Raw genomic sequence first — 21463 nt, forward strand, 5'->3', positions numbered from 1 at the left:
TTTTTTTTAAGGAAGTTATCAGGGTGGTTTGTTTTGCCTGCTGTCATCTTCAGTGATGTCAGGAGAAAGGAATGAGAATGTCCACAGTGGAAGTATAGCCGTTTCCACAGCTGGCTGAGAGTGGGCGGCCCTTCCCGGATGAGCTAGCAGGGGGAGAAGGGTGGTGGAAAACATCTGTCACAATGGGAATAAGCAAAAACAACTGCCTTTGAAGATCGCCTTTTAATGACGAGGAGGGCCCTGAGTTCTGTCTCTGTAATGAGAATGGAAGATGTAGTTGTTGGCAAGCAGATGGCTTCAGGCTTGCTCTTCCATGAAGGAACACAGGAATATATGTTGAAAACCTCTAATGCTAGTCAAATCTAATAATCTTGCTGACCATTCATTTATTTGCCTCTGCCAAATATAAGCTAGCAGGAAAAAAAGAAGCATTAAGAGGAAAAAGTTGGAAGAAACAACCTAGAAGAAAAAAAAAAAAAAAAACTGGTTCTGAATATTTTTCTCTTAAATAACTTTAATACATGTAAGTAATTCAGTTGGTGTGTGAGAGGTCAGAAAAAGGGTTTTGCTAAGTTTACTCGAATATATTTGCTGTCCCATGCTATTTTTTCAGTACATAAATTTTGAAATGTAAAGTAAAAAAGTACATCACAGAGGCAACCTAACACTTAACATTAAAGTTTGAATACAAGTTAGTAGCACTTTTGTCTCTTCAAGGAACACCAAAAAATAATAAAAATATCTCCGTGAACTCTTTTTGATAGAATGGCATTCGTTCCTTGTGCCATAGTCCTTTGAAAATAAATTTTAAAATAGTGAAACTACCTTCCATTTGTTTGACAGAAAGACAAATCTTTGAAATAGATTACTCTGATATCAAATAAATGCTGAAAATTATTGAGTAATAAGACAAATTCTAGATGTCTTATTACATGGATATGATTTTATTCCTGTCACCATTGTTGCCAGGCCACATTGTTTGCTCTAGTGTGGAAGTGACTGCCATAGCTGCTGACCCCCAATGGTGTTTTCTCGCCACTCTTTGGACAGCAAACTGCCACATCCCTTGCTGGTCTTCTAGTGATTTTCTTTTCCTTTTTCTCTGGTATTGGATGTTGAACCCTTGGCCATTACCTCCCATAGCTGAATCCCCAGTACATTTATTTGCTTGCTTAGTTATTGACAGGATCCCGTAAGTTGTCCAAGCTGGTCGTAAACTTAGGATCCTCTTGCCTCATCCTCTGTGTTAGCTGGAAATACAGTTGTCCATCAGCTGCTTGATTCCCTCTTGTTTCTTACTCTGTGTTTCATATGTAATTCCCTTCAATTAGCAGAAGTCACAGATGCATGTGCAACAGTAAGAGGGCTCAAAAACATTGAAGGAGTATTTACAGTTAGCTTGTTTGTCTGTTTTCTATTTTCTCTTTCCAATACTGCTTTGAAAGGACAGTCTTCACTTCGTGGGAAAATATAGTAACATGTGGAAAGTGTCATTGAGAACTGTATATTGTTATGAATGGCAAAGTTACATCACAGAAAATGATGGATAGATCCTAATGAAAGATCTTAATAGGAAAGAGCAGATGTGGAAACTCTGAAAGTATGATGTTTCGTGAACAAGACAACAAGGTAGTAAATAGCCAATATATTCTGTAATATTCCAAGAATCAAGCAGAGCAGAAAGAATGTGCTATGATGATCAAAGGGAAGGAAGATATTCCGAATGGAACATGTTGTTTTGAGTTGCTTGAGAGTCTAGTGAATTGTTTGAAATTTGAGTTAGTAGTTCAGGACAAAGGTCAACTTTTTTTTTTAATATTTTATTTAAAAGGAAAAAGAGGAAAAAAAGCGGAACAAAACAAAACAGTGTAAGGGTACAAGTAATTCAGAACTACAGAAAAGCAAAAAAACAAAAAACAGTATGCTATCATCAGTTAATAGATTACTCGCTATCATCTTAGAAACGGTGTTTCAGGTCACAGGATCAAAGCACACAAAGCGAACATTCAAACAGTGAGACTGCAAGCAGTTGTGTTCAGTAATCCAATCCAAACCATTAATATGGTCTTCTATGCAACACACCTAAACACTCTTGCTGTTGTATCCTTCAGGGCACTTTTCTTTCCTTCTCTTTATTACAACAAAATTTACACATTTTGGGATTTATTGCTCCCTTAGATCTTATTACTTTTTTTGTAAGAGAATAAAATCAAGCATGATAAAACAAAGCTGTCAGTCAAAACCAAGGATAGACATAGCACATGATGTAAAAACAGAGTACAAGGTTATCAACAATGGTTACCATAATGCCACAAAGGTCAACTTTGAAAACAACTTTTAAATACCTTAAATTTTAAACTACTTTCAACATTTGGTTAATTCTATTATGTCCTAACAAGTACTTTTGGAATATAACTTTTGATACCTTCAAAACACTTATATATGGTATGTATGCAGGTTGAACCCAAATCTTGGGTGCTGACCCTTATTGTTTTACAAGGGAGAAAGTGAGCGTGTCTTTCAGAGTTTGCCCTCAAAAGCTATTCCAGCTCCTTGGTGAAGCAGAAGACATTATTCAAAAAGAATGAATATTTGTATGTAAGGATTGCCTTAAAACACATTATAGGAAGGAAAGGAAATTGTTTTGTAAATGACATTTTATGAATAAAGGCAGAAACCTTATAAAGATAAATAGATGATCTAAACACTGCTGGTTGTTTTTGTTTATAACAAGGTATGGATCATATTAATGTCACCAAGATTATTTCAAGCTATGTGACACTTAATTAAGAATTAAAAGGATTTAACAAACTGACCAAGAATAAAACTAAGATTCTTTTTAAAAGAAATACAATAGAAAATTGACTCAGAAGTCATAGCAGACAAAAACGAGAGCACTGCTTCTTAAATTCAGTTGTGAGTGTCACACTTGGGCATCTTATCGAGATGAGAACACTTTCTCTTTAGGGCAAGTGTGGACCTGAGGTTCTTCCACATGTTACCTTGTCCCAGAAAACACTTGGAGATCAAGGATCTAGGGAATTTAAAATCATTCTATTAAACTATATAAAAATATAGTTGGTAGATATAATAATAAAATCTAAGAGTAATAAATTATGCAATCAAATTTCTAGCACAGGTTCCACAACCAGTATGGCTCTGAAGAGTGGCACCAAAACTGGCATCCACTGGACAGCTTTCTGCATATTAACTGACATTTGAATGCCTTGAGAGCAAGTTGTAATATCTGCCTTTGATGCCAGTACCTAAAATGTTACCAACAGTTGTGCTCACTCCTTTAGAATATATATTATTTCATTATTAGAACAGAAAATACTTCATCAAAGTGCTTATACTGAGTTCAAGACATGTTAGTAACAACAGTACACATAGAAGGTGTTCATAAGGGAGCAAACAAGTTCTTTACTAAGGTCATGACTTTATGGAGGTATCATTAGATTTAGTTAAGTTGCTAGATGAAACCAGGAAAATTCTTTAAAATGTCTTAAAGAAAAGTTGCAGTGCAGGAATGCCCTCTGAGGGCCCACAAAATAAAGAACATTTTGTGGCAAATCACAAGACAAGGAATAGGTATTTTCCTAGTAATAGCCAGAACTGAGGTGCCTCGTGACACGTTTAGACAGTTTGTACTATAAACAATGGTCAGAAGCAAGATAGCAGGCAGGTTTTCCTTCTGATCACCTCTGTGGTTTGAGAAACAACTTCCTAGGACCATTCACCAATAGGAGCCTGTAAAATCTTGAAAATTGTATGCACTCTGGTCATTTAGCCTATTTGTCAGTAAGGGGAAGAATTTAATGAGAATCTCTATGACATTTCAGCCTTAGTGATAGTTGAAGCCAGATAAACATATAATAGGAGAAAGATGGAGTCTATAAATACTCAGCCATCTGCTGGGACCTATGTTTGCCTTATTATTTAAAAGAAGACAGGCTGAAATGCTGTGTCTGTCTTTCATTTTAAACTCCCTGTACATAAATGTCTACTTGGAGGAATACCATGCGATTGCCATACAAATAAGTAAAGTATTTCTTCTCTTGTTGCATGGCAAGGCTCACAAAACGCTTAAGCAGGCATATGGCTATTAACCTGGTGCATACTATTTTGAAAAAGCTTAAACTTCAATTGTAGCAGTGCACAAGTAAATATAGGAAATAAAGGAAATTTTACAGCATTTAATCAGGTATATATATTTCTTCCACTGAATGGAAGTCATGTGGTAAACTCTAATGTTAAACTTGTTTGGGTAATATACGGCCCAGAGAAACCTTGAAATTCCCATATAAATTTGGAAGTGCTCATACAGGGATATTTTTAAAGGAAATCAAAGAAAATAGATCTATAAGTCTGTTTAATCCATCTTTTATCCAAACAACAGAATGTTTCTATTATTAGAGTTGAACCCCCTTAACCCAATTCAAGCATGAAGTCGCTGCTGCTGTTACATTCTGTTAAACCTGCAGCAAGTTCCACTCACTGTTTTAGTCACCCAGCCCCATTAATTAAGCATTTTGTTTTTGAGAGACACTGTGCTGCACTCAGGATCATTCAAAACGTGAATATAAAAGGTATTTACTGTAAATAACTTCAGTGAACTTGGAATCCATGGGAGAAATAAAGTACAATTATAATTAAACTGTGAGCAAAGTTCTAGAAGAAAAGTGGAGAGAAATGACTGACAATGTGGGTAAGTCGTGGGAGATGTGTAGAATGTAGCGCTGGATAAAAATGTTGACGTGCACATGTGAAGATGTTAGAGCACATGTGTGAGCCATGTTAGAGCACCCCTGTGAGCTGTGTTAGAGAACACGTGTGACCACATTAGGAAACACGAGTAGGTGCCCAGAACTCCTGGGCGAAGACAATAAGAGCAAGACAGTAAGATGGACAAGAGAATAAAGAGCAATGCAGGGTCCTGGAAGGACAAGATTCATTTTCACAGATTTCAAGATCAGGCTAAATGGGTGAACTGGAACCCGTGTGATCCTGTGTTGGGCTATGCTAAGAAAACCATCCGAGACCTAGCAGTAGAAACCCTTTGGACACAAACAATGTTCTAACATAGTGAGAAAAGCCATGACCCTCGGTGACCCTACTATTCATTCATTGTATATAGCTTTTGAATAGGGAAGCATAAGTGGAAAACGTGATCCCATCCTTGAACTGTCTTGTCTGATCATATCTCCTCAAACATATTTGACTTCAGTAGCAATGGGCTGAACAATGCCAGAATCCTAAACATAACATTTTCACTATAACATAATTAAAAGATTATAATTTAGCTGTGAAAACAAGAGCTAGGCTGCATTTTTGTGGATTTCCCTTATATTTCCACTTGAAACAAAAAAAAAAATGAAAAGTGATTCTTCTCATATTTAAAGTTTCATAATGTGCATTTTTATATTGTTCTTGTTTAGGTAAAAGAAAACCAAGATCTATTTTCTATATCTCTAATATAATTTTCCATAATACAATTTATTTGTGCTTCGAAATCAGAAGTTTTAATTGTGTCTTAGAAAGTGTGGAATGTGTCCCCTCTCGGATGGGATTGGTGAAAGGTGCCTGGCCTGAGTGACGCTGCTGGCGGACTCCCTAGGCTGGCCTAACCCAGATCCCAGAGCCTGACGGTGGCCTGGAGGAGCAACAGACTCCCGCGTAGGCTGCCTCCTCCGCAACTCCCTGGGGCGCAGCGGTGGGCGGGAACAACTAGCCAGCGCAATTTGATCAGGCTGTGGCTGACAGGCAGGGAAGCCGGGCCTCCTATGTAAGATTGCATTTTATAAGGAACAGAAAATATGGGGAAGGGAAGCAACAAAAAAGGCTCCTCGGCCCCCAATCCTGAGAAACAGGCAATAGTGGACACTGCACCAATATACATTAAGCGCCATCTAGAGAGCCTCATAGACCAATTCAGGAATGAAGTTATCAATGACCTGAAGCTAGAAGTATGCAGAATAGTTAGAGAAATGCTAAGCACCACCCAGGAAAAAGCAGATGGTGGAATGGAAGAACAGAAAAAGAGGGGAGAATTGCTTGATGGATAAAACAGAGAAAGCATTGAGTATGTGAAGCAGGTTCAAAGAGACTATCAAGAAATTAAGAAGTCTATCCAAGACTGGCATAACAGCTTGAAAGAAACTAAGGACAGACTATCTGAATTGGAGGGCAGACTTGAAACATGGGAGAATGAAATGAAAAACTTCTTAAAAATAACAAAGAAACACACAGCAATAATACAAAGACAAGAAGATGATAAGAGGAGCCATAACTTAAGGATTAAGAACATAAAAGAAGAAGTAGGGACACAAACAAGTGAACTACAAAAGCTACTCACAGAAATAATCCAGGAGAATTTTCCTAATTTAGCAAAAGGTAAAGATACTCAGGTGTATGAGGCATACAGGACCCCAGCTACCTACAACCCTAACAGAGAAACACCCAGGCATATAATAATAAAAATTCCAGAAATTCAATACAAGAACAGAATATTAAAAGCTGTAAGAGACAAGAAACAGATCACTTACAAGGGAATACCCATCAGAATTACAGCAGATTTCTCTTCACAAACCATCAAATCACGAAGAGCATGGGGAGAAATAATTCAAGCTTTGAAAGATAATAATCTCCAGCCAAGATTGAGATATCCTGCACAACTGTCCCTGGAAATTGATGGAAAAACGAGGTGCTTCCAGGATAAAGAGGAACTGGGGGAATTTGCAACCACCAATTCAACCCTACAGAAAGTATTGCAGGATATTCTAAAAAAAGAAAAATACAAAGAACCCAGAAATAGTGGCGGAGAGGCCACAACGAATGGAGCAGAGAACAAAATGAAGAAGACAAACTGACAGCTACTGACAGAAAAAGAGCTCAACAGAAATGAGACAGAGAAGATTGGATGATAGGAACAGCTTTTTTTGGAGAAAATGACATCTTAATAGGTAATGCTGATTTAGTACCATCTTGTTTTGAAGTCTCATCTAGCTTTTGTTCTTCTGTCTCCAATGGTCTAAACAGGTTGTATCTTATTGGATTTTGTTATGTACGATAGTATAAGCAAAAACCTTTTAAGGACAAGGAGATTATACAGAGACCATTGTTCATTTTCTGTTAGTCGATTCTAAATACTCTATAATGCTGTCATTCTCTTAAATGGTTTTACATTGTTTTGATATACTTAATGCTACAGTATATGAAGTTGTACTCAAGGACTTCAGGGAGGGAGTCAATATGGTAACTATTTTGGGGTCAGGATTATCTGGTGGTGAAACACTATTCTGCTTAAATGGTTATGTTTTGATCTGTCCTGTTTCGCTGTTATGCCCTCTTTTTTCTCAATCTCCACTCCATTATTTACTTTTTTATTTTTATCCATTTAATTAAAGGGAAAAATATAGCAGGATATAATATAGTAACCCACTTTGACTTTCTATTATCTCGATTTGAAGCCCTGTATTACTCTCACCATCTTGTTTTTGACTGAGGTTCCTCTATTCTGTTTTGCTGGATAGTATCAGGTTCGAAAGTTTAGGCATCAGCTGAGAAGATAATGAGATTCATTATAACGCCCATTCTCGTTGACTTTTATCTACTTTTGAAGACCTACAATATCTCCAATGTTTTGGTTTTGTCGGTTTTATTCTTTATGGTTTTGTTCAATTGTATAACAACTAATGATATAGGCAATTCTATTAGAAATAGCGGGAGGCATTATGGTAACCATTGTTGATCACCTTGTATTATGTTTTTATATTATCTATTATGTCCACCCTTTTGACTTGACCGATTCTGTTCTGTTATGTCACATTTGGTTTTACTCTCTTCCAAAAAAGCAATAAGAACCATGGGAGCAATGAAACCCAAAATGTGTAATAGTCATTGTACAAAAGAGAGGAAAAGAAAGTGCTCTAAACTAAATAACTGCATGTATATTTAAATGTATAAGATAGAAAATGATATCACAGAGTTTTATTGGATCATTGAACAGAACTGTTTGCAGTATCATTGTTGGAATGTCCACTCTACAAGCTTTAATTTTGTGACTTGAACAATTATTTCTAAGATGGCAATATGTAATCCATTAACTAGTGATTGCCTACTGCGCATTTTTTTCTCCTGTAAATCTGTATAACTTGTACCCCTTCACTGTTTTTTTTTCTTTCTTTTCTTTTCTCCTTAAATAAAATAAAAAAAAAAAAAAAGAAAGTGTGGAATGTGGTGAAATAGATTCTTTTTATCCATTCTGGTAAATGTCTTGGCTTAACTGTCTTTAACACTTTCCTTGTTGTTTTTGATGCTTTTGAATTGATTTTAGAAGTATTTGATAAATTTATGTGAGGAAGGTGTATCTTCTAAGAACCCTGGAACTTGAGGATAAAGGGTTTAGTTCATGTGTTTCGTCTTTCAACACAATAGCCCACTTTTCTTTTATGACGTCTATACAATGCCACATGGATATTTTAAAGCTTGCCTGTGTGTAGGTGAAAGATACCTCGATATAAAAGTTACTTATTATTAATTGGAATAAGAATCTAATGAACACAAGATCATCCTTTGTTGCTTGAACCAAAGTCGCTTATTGAAGAGGTCCTGAGATTTTTCTATGAACAACAATAAATAGTTCCTTTGGTCTAGCAACCATTATCCCCTTCAGTAGAAGTATAAAAAGATAATTATACAGCAAACCATTTTCATGATGAAATTCTTTTTACAAATTTTAACACAAGCAGCTTTTATAACCAGGAACATGAATTTAATGATAGTAAATGTAGGGTTTCTAAGACATGCTCAGGCAAACTACTTGACTTTGGAACTCAAAAATTTAAATTTCCAGCTCTCTTTCAATGAAGCTATTTTGTTTAGCTATTATGTTTAGAAGCTATTTTGCTCTAAAGAAACTTGTTAAAAAACACTAAAGGCTAATACTAAATACGCTTCATTAGTTTTTAGGCACAAAAATCTAAAAGAAAAAGTATTCTTGAGAATATTATTTATGTGCCTATTTTGATAAGGAATATTTCAATATGACATATTTACTTCACATATTCATTCAAAAGGACACAATTGTATTCCTAAGCATTTTCCTAATAATTGAAACTGTTATTCACACTTGAACAGGCATAGTATATAATTAGGATTCTTTTAAATGTGTCTCCATGGATAAAATTAATTTGGCTTTGGTGTTTTTTTAATGGTACATGTAATAATGCAACTCTTTCAATTAATTGTAACCGAACTGAAAAACAACTTGTTTAACATTTGATTTAGGTGTTGAAGAAAAAATTCTTTCAATAAATAATATGCATTCTCCCATTAGTCAAACTATGGATATAGCTCAGCAACATTTAGCTTCTAGGGATAGACGGTAGCTTACTTTTAAAAACCATTCGCCTGGATCATAGGCATAATTTGTAAATGTAGTAGTACAAATATTATGCCAATTAAATCTATTCTTGCCTGTATATAGGAACTAGAAACTCAGTTCTAGTTAACCACATACCCAAAACAAGTAACAAATATATATCAACCAAGAAATGAGCATGCAGCCATTGAAAATCATATAATAGACTTTACTTGCTTAGTTATACAATCTGGGCAATTAATTTATATGAAAGGCCCGTAGGAAACTTGTTTATATTCTATGTGAACCTCGGCACTGAATATGATATTTAGAGTTAGTTATAGGAACAACAGTTGATGCTTTGTAACTTTTTCTAATTATGCAACTTCAAATTGTTTCTCATTTTGTATACATGATACTTATGAATCCATGAATACACATATATGTGCCATAATTTTAGAACTATAGCACCAGTGATGCTCTCAGCTGGATAGTTCTTTGTTGGGGAAAACTATCTCATTGGTAGTAGGGACTTAGCAATGGCTAAACTTAATGTGTCACTTGGGTGAAAATAGCACTTGGGCCTCAGTCATGACCTCCAAATATGTCTCCAAACATTGCAAAATCACTCCCCCTTGAGAAGCAATGCTATATGCATATACACAAATATGTTTATTTTGTGAATTTCTATGGATACTCATTATAGAACTTTTTACATAAAGTGAATTTCAGATCTGTTTCAGGACGTAGTGATCAAAAATATGAAAAAAGCACATATATTTGAGCTGAACCATGATTTAAAATTGAACCTTATGAAAACAAATTTTCTCCCAAGTTGTAAAATGTTCCATTCTGACTAGTAATTTCAAAATACATTTCTATTACTTGGACATATATAATTTTTGACAAATACAGTTTAGCTATACATATTGATAGGGTTAGTGTGGTACTTGAACACATGCATATAACATGGACTAACCACATTCAGTCTTCTTTTCTTCACCCTCTCTTCCCACACTTCGCAACCCTTAATTGTCACTGTTTTATTTTTAGAACATTATTTTCTGTTTCCACACATGAAAGACAGAACATGTAGTACTTGTCTGACTTATGTCACTTAGCATAATGCTCTCAATTTCCATCCATTTTTCCATAAATAGAATTTCTTTCTTTTTATAGGTGAATTATTTTTACTTTTTTATTCATTTTTACTTTTAAAAGTTTTTATGGGTATATTATACTCCTTTGTGTATATAAGCTACATTTTCTTTGCTAATTCATCTGATAGTAGATACATAGGTCAATTCCATTTCTTAGTTATTTTGAATAATATCAAATCATCAGGTGTGCAGATGTCTCTTTGGTATGTTGACTTCATTTTGTTTTTGTGTATGTACCCAAATAGGTGATAGCTAGATCACATAGCACACCTATTCTTATTTTTTTAAAGAACTTCCATGTGATCTGCTCACCCCACTTTAGAATGGCTTTTATCAAAGTAATGATAATAATAATAGCAAATGCTAATATCAGGATACTGATAAAAAGGAACTTGCATAGACTGGTGGTGGGAATATAAATTTATACAGGTATTATTAAGAAGAGTAAGGAAGTTTCTCAAAATATAAGTACTTTTTTATTTGGAGATTTGTTTTCTCATCATTTTACCTAAACATTTGCTTACTTGCTTGCCACTGAGATACAATACTAAATACCCATAATTTAAAGGAGGAAAAGTTTATTTTGGCTCCAATGTTTCACTCACATTCATCCCAAAGCAAGGTGGCATGGCAGAGGGGGATGGGAGAGGAGAAACATGGCAGTCAGGAAGAAGTAAAGCTTCCTACTTTTCTATTATTTCCCCATCACTCACACCACAGTATGTCATTCTTCTTTGGTAAATCCATCATCTACACCCAGAGCTAAGCAAAGCAATCAGTGAACTAATCCTATATTGAATACCCATGATCCAGTCACCTCTCGAAGCCTAGCTATAAGCCATAACAATTTGGATGAAGCATATATTATGACATCATGCTATAGACAACACGATAGATACTAAATAGAGAATGGAGAACAAGGCAGACATGCTGTCAATCTCTTTACATTGAACAATCTAAATCAGAAATGCTGGTAAATCTTAAGCTTTTTAAATTTAATTGAACAATTAGTACTAGTGATATGAAATTTTTATTTATAAAAGTGTTTTGAGTATCTATAGTTTTTTAATTCCTATTTACAGAGATTATAAAAATTAATCATAAATTCTCTTGGAAGGCATACTATTGAAAGAAGCAAGTAAAGAATAATAAAAGCAGGAAAACATTTAAGTGCTACAGTGAGTTTCTAGGGGTACTGTGGCTTCCCTCTTACCTCAGCTATTCATTACTCTCCACACATAACCAATATTTGTCAGAGAAAATGACTCTTAGATTTTTCTGGTGCAATGCAGAAGCAAAAGCACAGAGTAAACAGGTTTATTGAGTTGAGGGCGTGCAAAGGAGCGCACAACCCATGGTAGCTGGGTTGTCTCCTTCAACCTAAATATGGGGTATGGGACATATGCAACCTTTGATGGGGGGTGGTGCTTAGGGCAGGCACTGATGACGCATGAGGAGCTGATTGGCATGTTCTGTGCATGTAAACAGGAAGGGGAGTTACAATTAGGGCTGAAGAAGAAGCAGGAAGTGGTAGGCATTTCCGCTTTGGCCTCCTGCCATGTTAGACCACCACCATAACTGTACAGTAATGTATTCTAAGGCAAAACTCTCTGAATTACAACATGCTTGAAAGCTGAAGGCTACCACATTCTTCACAGATATCTGGATACCAAAAATTTTTAAAAGCCAACCTTCTGCCCAGGTTGGTTGGAAATTTATCAAGATAGCTGAAAACAAATGATTGTTTCTGAGACTAGAGAAAATTCTTGCTTCTTTTTCTTCTCCTCACAGTGGCCCTCCTTAAACTCTGTATTCTGCTCACATCAAAAAAAGTTGACATCTACAAGGGAAAAAAATTTAATATCTCCACATATACTTTAAGTTGAAGAATGTCCACACAAACAATGTAGGACTGTATATTTGGATAGCTATTCTTCAAGTTAAATGAAACAGCTTTATGACATTCATATTATAAAATCATTGTTCCTATGGATATAGCAGAATGAAATCCTGACCGTTTATATGTCCAGTGTGAGTCTGTGTTCTCTAAAATCACAGAATGAATTTTAGGAACAATGGAGGTTAAGAGCAGAATATATTTATTGAGAGAATAAAAGCTTCTGTTTGAGAGACACAGAAGGGGTTCTGAGTGTATTGCCAAAGATTCTGTGTTTTCTAGGGACTTTTATAGAGTAAAACCATGAGGTGGGGTGAATCTAAATTGAGGAAAACTGGGAATTCATGAGGCAGAGGGACATGAGGTGGGACACAACTATGGTCTACCAATAAGTTTAATTGTCCAGTAAAATTGAATAAATTAGGAACAAAAGAGGAAGGGAGTCACTAGCAAGGGAGTGTGTAGATCAGTGACACTTGGGGATTGGAATGGTGACTCCTGACTTCTCAAGGTGATCTAGACCTAATCCCTAAGGATTACACTTAAGGGTATAGTTGTATCTGTTTTGCCTTCTGTTTTAAGATCTGGCCCATAGCAAGAGGTGTGTGTCTCCTCCAAAGTCACAAGACATCTGGCCCTCTGTGCCAGCTTCTTCTAGGGCCTAACTCTGTCTGACTGTCTATAATATTTTTAACTAGCTCAGCTGCCTGTAACATTACTCAAAATCAGTGACCCTTATTGGTTTACTTATAAGCTCGCATTACTTTCTGCACTCTATTTTGTATATTTCCATGTATGCAAAATCAACTGGCTATTCTAGAAATAGTAAAAACTGACAGACAAAAATAAAACAGATGAAAAAAGAAGCGTAATGAGTTTAAACCATGTTTTAATTTGAATGATTAGTGTTAAAATTTTCAATAATCATTTGCATAAGTCACTGTGAGAAATGGTATGATATGAACTACAGGTTTTTTGGCATGAAACATTTAGATAATGAAGGTAAGAAAGGTGATATATTTGTCTTTTTCATTCATTTTACACAAATAATTTTCTTACTATTATCCAAATAATGTTCTCACTTTTTGCTTTGACATTCATGTAATTTCAAATACATTGTTTATAGTAGATACCAAATAAGAAAGATTCACAAATCCATTGTAACAGGCTGAAAATCAGTCGTAATTAGATTTGAATAATTAAGATCATCTTCCTAGCTTACCTCCATAAAAATGCAGGTTTGACCTCTTTGAATTTAATAAGATATGATATAATAATTACATAAAGTACCACATACTATATAACACTATATAAGAACAGATAATGGAAAAAAGAAAGCATAGAGGAAATAATGATAATCAATTGCTTTTAAGAAACTATAACATTGGCTTGTCCAATTAAATTCTATAGCTAAAACATACCTCTAAAAAGCTGGTGTCTATCAGGATAACCTGTTGTCCTTGTTAAAACACAAATTCAGAACCTGAACTCCAGAAAGTCTAATTCTATGTGTGTTGATGCTGCTAACTCATATATCATCACTGGAGTGGCACTGGTCTTGGATACTGTCCATTATAAGAGTATCAATACTGATAGTATTTATTATAGTACATCTTCTGACACTGATACAGATGTTAAGCCAGCTATGCATGATCATTGTGGGAAAGAGGCATCCCCTGGTTTCTTTTTTTTTTATTTGCATGATCATATATTTCAGTTAGGAAACTGATGAAAACTCAGCCTTTAAATTTCTTTCAAATGTGGGCAGAAGGTTAATAGCACAGATGTTTTCCAGACTTTGGATCATCCACACTTGATCTTTGGAAACGGTACCCAAATTACAATTGAAATTATTTATTTTTGAATTTGGATGACCAAATGCACCCTTTTTCTATTGAGCAGTTTTGTTTTGCAGATGCAAGGGTAAAATGGACCAGACTTCCACATCAGCTGTTTGGTCATTGTGCTTTTCATTGGAATTACAGCATGCTACAATATTTTTCCTCGCAGCTTAAATATTGAGCAAATCCAGACATCCGGAGATGCTAAAATGAAAAATCTGTTTTCTCTTGCTTTAACATTTGCCAAGTGCACTCTGTCAGACAGCACATTCTATACATTTTAAGTAAATGAAATTATGCTTACTATGTTGGCAACACCTGTCAAAACACTCTTCAGTGTATGCTTACATGCATTGAGGAGAAATGGATTTGACAGTGCTTTTAATGAGGCACAATTATAGTTGAGGACATTGGTTCTGCCTTAACAACCATAAGATTTTTCCTTTGTTCTTGTCTTTTTTCTTCCATACAATATGATACAAAAGAGATTCTGTTACCTTTGATAAGGCAAGAGATTCACTAACATTAACCAACCCTGAAGTTCTCTAAATTGTCTTTCCCTGAAACATATCACCAAGAAAATTCTCTAAGGAGTTTCTGTCACTCACTTCCAGCTCACTCAGTAATGTAAATTTTTCCCATTCCTTTGAGATTAAAAAAATCACATTCTTCATAATTTGTACAAACTCGTTATTCATTGGCCATTTTTACTGAATATGATCCAAAATATATATTTTTGCACATCCTCCTCTTAGAACCTGTATATGTTTGCTCACTTATTTACAATAACTATTCCATTTAGGGAAGGAAAGTTTCCCTTACCTTGTTTCTTTTCTGTGCCAGTGCTCCTACTTAGAATTCCAAATCATGACAAACCCCTTCTCACTCTTCCTTTTGACTGTCAGGCTTCTGGTTTTTATGCAGGAGCAGCATACTGGCATCTGTAATCAAATGAGTCCCCAAACACTGTTTTCCATCAAAAGGTACTCTAAGAGATGAGGAAGGCTTTCCTAAATTAATTCTAAATTCAGACATTCAACCCTCCACCCTTATCACTCACAAATTTTGATTGTCACATGCTCACTTACCTCATTTCCATCTTCCTCCACCTTGGGGAATATGTAGCCTCCATGGCATTGAGTAGAAAATAACCTCCCAGATAAAATTTTACATTTACCACAGATTTACATAAATAATCCTCTGTGTGGTTGCAGCAGGCTGGTTAGAATTGAAAGATTTCTGGAATTGTCACTGTTTTAACTCAGTGTCAGAATGTCTAGGAGCAGATACTCTCAGATAGTCTAAATCTCAAAGTCAACAGTAGAATTGAAGTTTTGTTCCTGCTAAGGGTTAGCATATTGGGAAAGTACCACTGTTTGGTTTTAAAAAAAATGCTTCAGGACATCCACCTTAACTCTGAGGTTATTCTATAATTTATCCCTAGGTGATTTAAGAAGAACCGTAGTTCTTCTTAAAGTGTTTACTTCTGGTCTGGCACAACAAATACCTGAAATGAAGGCCAGTAAGTATTTTTTTTTAAAAAAAGGAAAAAATAAAGTTACTATTGGTAATAAAATTCAAACAGGAAGAAAAGATGATCTGTCTGAGTTACAATTAAGCAAAACATTGTTTTATTTATTTATGTATATTTTATTTATACATCTTTCATTTAAGAAAAGATGATCAGCCTGGATTACAATTAAGCAAAACTTCATTTTTTATTTTTTTATTTATATGTCTCTTACTTGGGAAGTAATCTGTTATACAATTCACAAAATCAACAAGAAATTCAAACACAAATGTACAGTTATATGTATTTACAAATTAGAAAGCTACAAAATAATATGCACATTTTCTCGTAGATCTCAGAGTAAAAGTCCAAATGTCAGATCTTCATATCAAGTGTTTCCAAATAATTGGTGCAATTTCTGTTTTCCCTCAAAATTAATCAGGAGCAGGTCATAGGGAAGGCTGCACGGGACCTTGATCTTTTGGCAAGTATAGTCAGGAATCTGGGTTTAGATAATACCATAAGAAATTGATCTCCCTGAGCAAAACTATTTTAGGAAACATTTGCTTGTGAGTAATTAGTTTTGGTAGAAAAATTTTGACAGTATATGCTTTTGCCCTTGCTTTGTTTCTTTGAAATACTTATATGGAAAAAAAAAATAACTAGAAAATAATGTTTAAGAAAGCTAATTTATTCAGATACATGATCACATTACAATAGAATACTTTAGTGAATTGTTTTATCGTTAGTGTCTTTTTATTACAATATCTAATATAAAGCACTTGAATTATATAATCCTCCAAAATGCCATCCAATCCATTTTTTAAAAACATTTTTCCCATTCTCTAATTTAGTTAAAGGAGAATAGCAGAATACAAAAAGTGGTGTTCAAAGGTAATATACTCTAGCTCCATCACCTGACACATTATATATATATATTCCATATATATGGAAAATTTTTTAAATGTTTGCCCTTTCTTATATTTCCTATAGTTACAATAAATAAAAACATGTATCCTTGCAATGCACCTTTCTTAACATCTGATACAAATTTGACTTCTGCATTTCTTAAATTTTAATTTATGTAGGAACATGAAAATTTGATCAATATTGACCAAGTTGAGTACTTTGCATTGTGTTAAAATTCTAGGTAAAATGATTCAGAGAAAGAGGCATAAAATACAACAACTTTTATTTTTACTAAATTAATGTTAAATTTCAGTAAGTCCTTCAAGAGAGCAGGTCAAAAGGCCATGTACAAGTGTAACATCTCCCTAATGGAAAACTGTATTTGAGCGATCAAGAATTCCTCATGTAAATACTGTATAAATTGGATAAAGTAAAAGTCTGATTCCATTTCCATTATTGTTCATCTTTTATCAGTCAGAGAAGCTTATCTTTAGAACAGTGGGAAAGAGGATATACATCATTTCTTTGAATATGTTCTAGGTCAACTTTTGGAAAAGTAAATGACAGATGCATTAGACATATCACATAGAGATCACACCAAAGAAAGGAAGCTGCTCAGGCTGTATTTTAGGCAAAACAAAATGACATGGATGAGTTAAAAAACCATGTAACCCTGAATTTAGCCTTTTTAGCAAAAGTACACATGTTTGATGTTAACATAAAAAGTAGTGTACTGCCCTTGTTTTTTTAAAAGTTGTCTTCCTGTAGACTGTGTTTTCAGATGGACTTTGTATGTGCTTGTAGGGTGCTGTGATCACACCAACAATGGAACATCCTATGTCAATGCAGCCAACAAACATGATGGGTCCCCTGACACAACAGATGAATCACCTTTCACTGGGCACAACAGGAACGGTGAGTTAAAAACTCATTTTATTTTATCTTCTTGTATTTTAATAAGATACAGCCCTCTCTTTTTGTAGGCATTATTGGTGAAACTTGTTCTGTACCCCTGCCTAACACGTTTTTCAGGTGCCAGTATGAATGAGCTGTGTAGTTCATTGGCATCAGATTGCAGGACACATTTGCTCACACTGACTAGGCTGAGGGTTTTACTGTGCTGCATTTGAATCTTGCTTTCAGAAATGTGTCCTTTTTCCGTGCATCTGCAAATGTAGTCCCAGGAGTGATATGCTTTAGGCTGCTTTCCCAGTTGTTTACCCTTGCAGCCAGGATATCATCCCCTTTCTCCACAAGGGGCCAGCTCTGACTATGACTGATAGAAGGAGAGCTTTTTATTGACTTTCAATGTCTAACATCATAAAATTAATTGAGAACTTGGCATAAAATATCTTTTGATGTTTGTCTTTGATATGTTGACATAGAACTGAAAAGAAGAAAGGGACTCTAATGAGCTCAATCTCTTTTTATTAGGATGAAAAAGTTTCAAATAATCTTATTTCTCCTTAGAAACAAAAGTGTACTTAAAAGCAAATATATTTTCAGCTTGATTTTATATCGGTAAGAAATTTGAAATCATGGAAAAATGTTATTTTTTTAGAAAAGATACTTTCAAAAATAATTGACAACTTATTCAAGAAGATAAATGCCTAATACAATGATGGTAAAACTTTATTACTGTTACATTTGACACCATCAATAGCTATATTTCTCCTGAACTTTAATACAAATAGTTTGTTATTTTTAAATGTAGAAAAATATGTACTATTTCTTCTGAATGTGCAGTTTAGATTATTTAGAAAAATCACTGGAGTAGAAATCAAGAATCCTAGTTTTAAAACTCCACTGAACTCTGTGGTTTCTATCTGTCCTTGGAAAAATAGCATTTCTGGTCTCAATAATGTTCAAATATTGAGCTTGATATATGCCCCCAAACTATTATGATTTTACATACTTAGTTTCATATGTTACTTGGATATCATCTACAAATATTTAGGAACACTACACAGAAATATTTAGGATTAATTAATCAGTGACTAGCTTGCTGAGTAGAGAATATTGATCTGTAGACTGTATGGAATACAAGAAGTTCTTCACATGTCTTCTGAGGTCTCACTAATCCACTTTACACGGGAAGACATTCATCCTCTTAAAAGAAAGAGTCACAGCGTTTTAGTAAAGAAACTAAGTTTTATTAACAAAGCAAAGCACTAATGTTTAGGGCTTCAGTTGCTGATTCCATGAAAAGCAATTGATGATAACCCAAGTGTCTGAATGCTTGGAATGAATCAAAGGATTTCTTAGGTTTTTGATCTTGAGCTTTAGAAGTCATGTTTAAGATTACATTTATTTATAACTGTGGCATAGGCAATTTTCATTAGAGAGAGGATTTGAAGATAATAGTTTTGTTCTTAGTGTATAAGGATTATTCAAACATGATGCATTATGAAAACAGCAATTAATAATAAGTAGGCTTGAGGTTTGATCATGTTACACATGGAGATTGCTCTTTAGTGTAGCAGCCTCCTGTCCTTCAATAGTTATAAATTTTGAATGAATGAAGTATGAAATTCTCTTGACAAATGAATATGATAACAGAAAAAAGTTAAAGTGCAAAGTAAAGAAAGAAATTAATAAATTTTACATTTTTGAGTCAAAAACAAAGCCAGTAGTTGCTAAAGTTTAAGTGTGTAAAATATGTTAGGTTGAGCATATGATTGAATCCTTTAGAAAATTGAAAAATAAGCCAAATGATACTGAACAGGCTCGGAATTGTACTACTGATCCAAATATATATACATATATATATATATATATATATATATATATATATATATAATGGTGTATGTATATATACATATATATAAATAGTGTATTTGAGCATTTTAATAAGGACAAATTTATGTGAATCTATAACTTTATTTAGCTGGTAACAACCAGTAAGAATAATTCTATAATGACATATTTCACTACCTTCTTAGAAAATAAAATTTTTTGCATATGGCTTATTTGTAATACTTCCCCTAGGTTTTTGCTTATTTGCATTTTTCTTCCCTTTAAATTTGCAAATAAATAATATTTTGACAAATAATAAGTCTCATATAATTTTATGAAAAATTTAAAATTTTATGAAGTTCTGGATAGGCATAGAGGAAACTTATTAGTCTACTTATTCATTAAACAAAAGATGATAGAGTATGTTAAGTGACTCAAATGCTGGATTTTTCTTCCCTTAAACTATCAATCTCATACCTGAACATACCATGATAGATTTAATTTATCTGAATGTTAGTTGACATTTGAAGTGACTGTTATGGAATTGAGGTTGATATTTAAAATTGAGTTTTCCCACCTACTAGCTATCTTTCCAATATTTCTATTGATATGGAAAGCACCTTGGCATCATGGAAAGTCCAAGAAAGTTGGAATCAAACTGGAGTTAAAAGTCTGGCTCTATCTTTCTTTCAATATATATGTTTAGGCAAGTTTTTAACTTCTTTGAACTTTCACTTCATCTTTTACAAAATGAGAGTAACATTATATACAACCCAGGGTGTTCTGAGTGTTAATTGGAATGATGTACATAATACACCCAAAACAGTGTATAATGCCCTTGAGGTGCTTATCAACTGAACTACCTAACCCCTCCAGCCTCAGTAGCTTCTACCTAACTGGTGGAAGTCTAGCCCAATTAGTACCCTATTAAAACCAGAGAACAACTCTTTCACTTGTTCTATGCCAAATAATGTCATTAATTTCTTTAAAAATTTCCACTTTTTTGCTACTATAATACTCATCTATGACTTCAAAGTCAAAACTCTACAATCTACCTAAATCACATTAGTAAGTGAAGCTGACTGAGTTCAAATATGTAATCAAATTTGCTCTGTTTCCCTATATGATAAATGTGAACATGTTATATGAAGTCACATAATATTAAAGTTATATTTTAGAAGTTTTCCAATGCAGTTAAAAATGAAATCTCCACACGAGTTTGGACAAACTGGTGATGCGTGGTGCTTTTGGCAGCCTGGAATATGAGTACCTCTGTCTAGAGAGTGGCTGCCATTGAAATCCAGGCAGCTATGGCCATGTGGGGTACAGACCCAGAGGGATCGTACCTTGTAGTTTTTCAAGATAATCTGAATATTTGGATTTCAGTGTGACATTTTCATGTCATTAAATATTGAGGCCCAGTTTATCCCCCAAAGCTCCATGTGTGTGACTGCAATACAAGGTTTTCCTCCAAATTCTCTGACCATTTCTTCTTTTCTTTCAGTCACTAAATGATGGTTTCCTTTTTAACCAGGCTATATGGTTTCCTTAAGCATCTACTCCACTTTCATGGTTTTAAACCTTGCTTTTCCACTGAAGAGTCCCATATCTGAGCGCTCTCTGCTAACCTCATCTTAGAATCCCTCATTTTCCAACTACTAATTTGCTCTCTCCATGTAAATTTCCCGCTAGTTTCTCAAAATCAGAATGACCAGAAGTAACTTCATGAGCTTCTCTAAACTTCCGAGTTCCTTTCCTCCTGTGTGTACCTGTACCCTGTTTTCTTTCAAGTTAAGTCATAATCATTTGCTAGTAGTCAAACTATGTACCTACAAGTCAATCTAGGCCCTTTCTTCTCGCTCACCACCAGCTAGAATATTTAATAACTGTGCCTTCCAGACACTGTTTCTGCCAGATACATTTCCTCTTCCACAGTTCCAGGGACTCTGCCGTGGGCCTCCCTGGATTCATTTCAATGGTCTCCTACCTGCTCTTTCTTGCTTTCAGCCCCCCACTTTCTCCAATCCATTCTGCACCACGTTACCGCTG

General features: G+C 34.6%; 1 protein-coding gene across 11 annotated transcripts in view; it reads left to right on the forward strand.

Moving 5' to 3' along the window:
- The window catches only part of Rbms3 (RNA binding motif single stranded interacting protein 3), a 753628-nt gene that overhangs the window by 669824 nt on the left and 62341 nt on the right, over positions 1-21463 (forward strand). For all 11 annotated transcript variants that reach the window (XM_063257078.1, XM_063257079.1, XM_063257075.1 and 8 more), the window contains one exon: positions 17483-17593. In XM_063257078.1, the coding sequence (XP_063113148.1) occupies positions 17483-17593 (111 nt within the window). The remainder of the gene's footprint in view (positions 1-17482; positions 17594-21463) is intronic.

This window comes from Cavia porcellus, unplaced genomic scaffold, assembly GCF_034190915.1.
Source record: "Cavia porcellus strain 051 isolate PalLab524CR breed Dunkin Hartley unplaced genomic scaffold, mCavPor4.1 scaffold_10, whole genome shotgun sequence".
Lineage (NCBI taxonomy): Eukaryota > Metazoa > Chordata > Mammalia > Rodentia > Caviidae > Cavia > Cavia porcellus.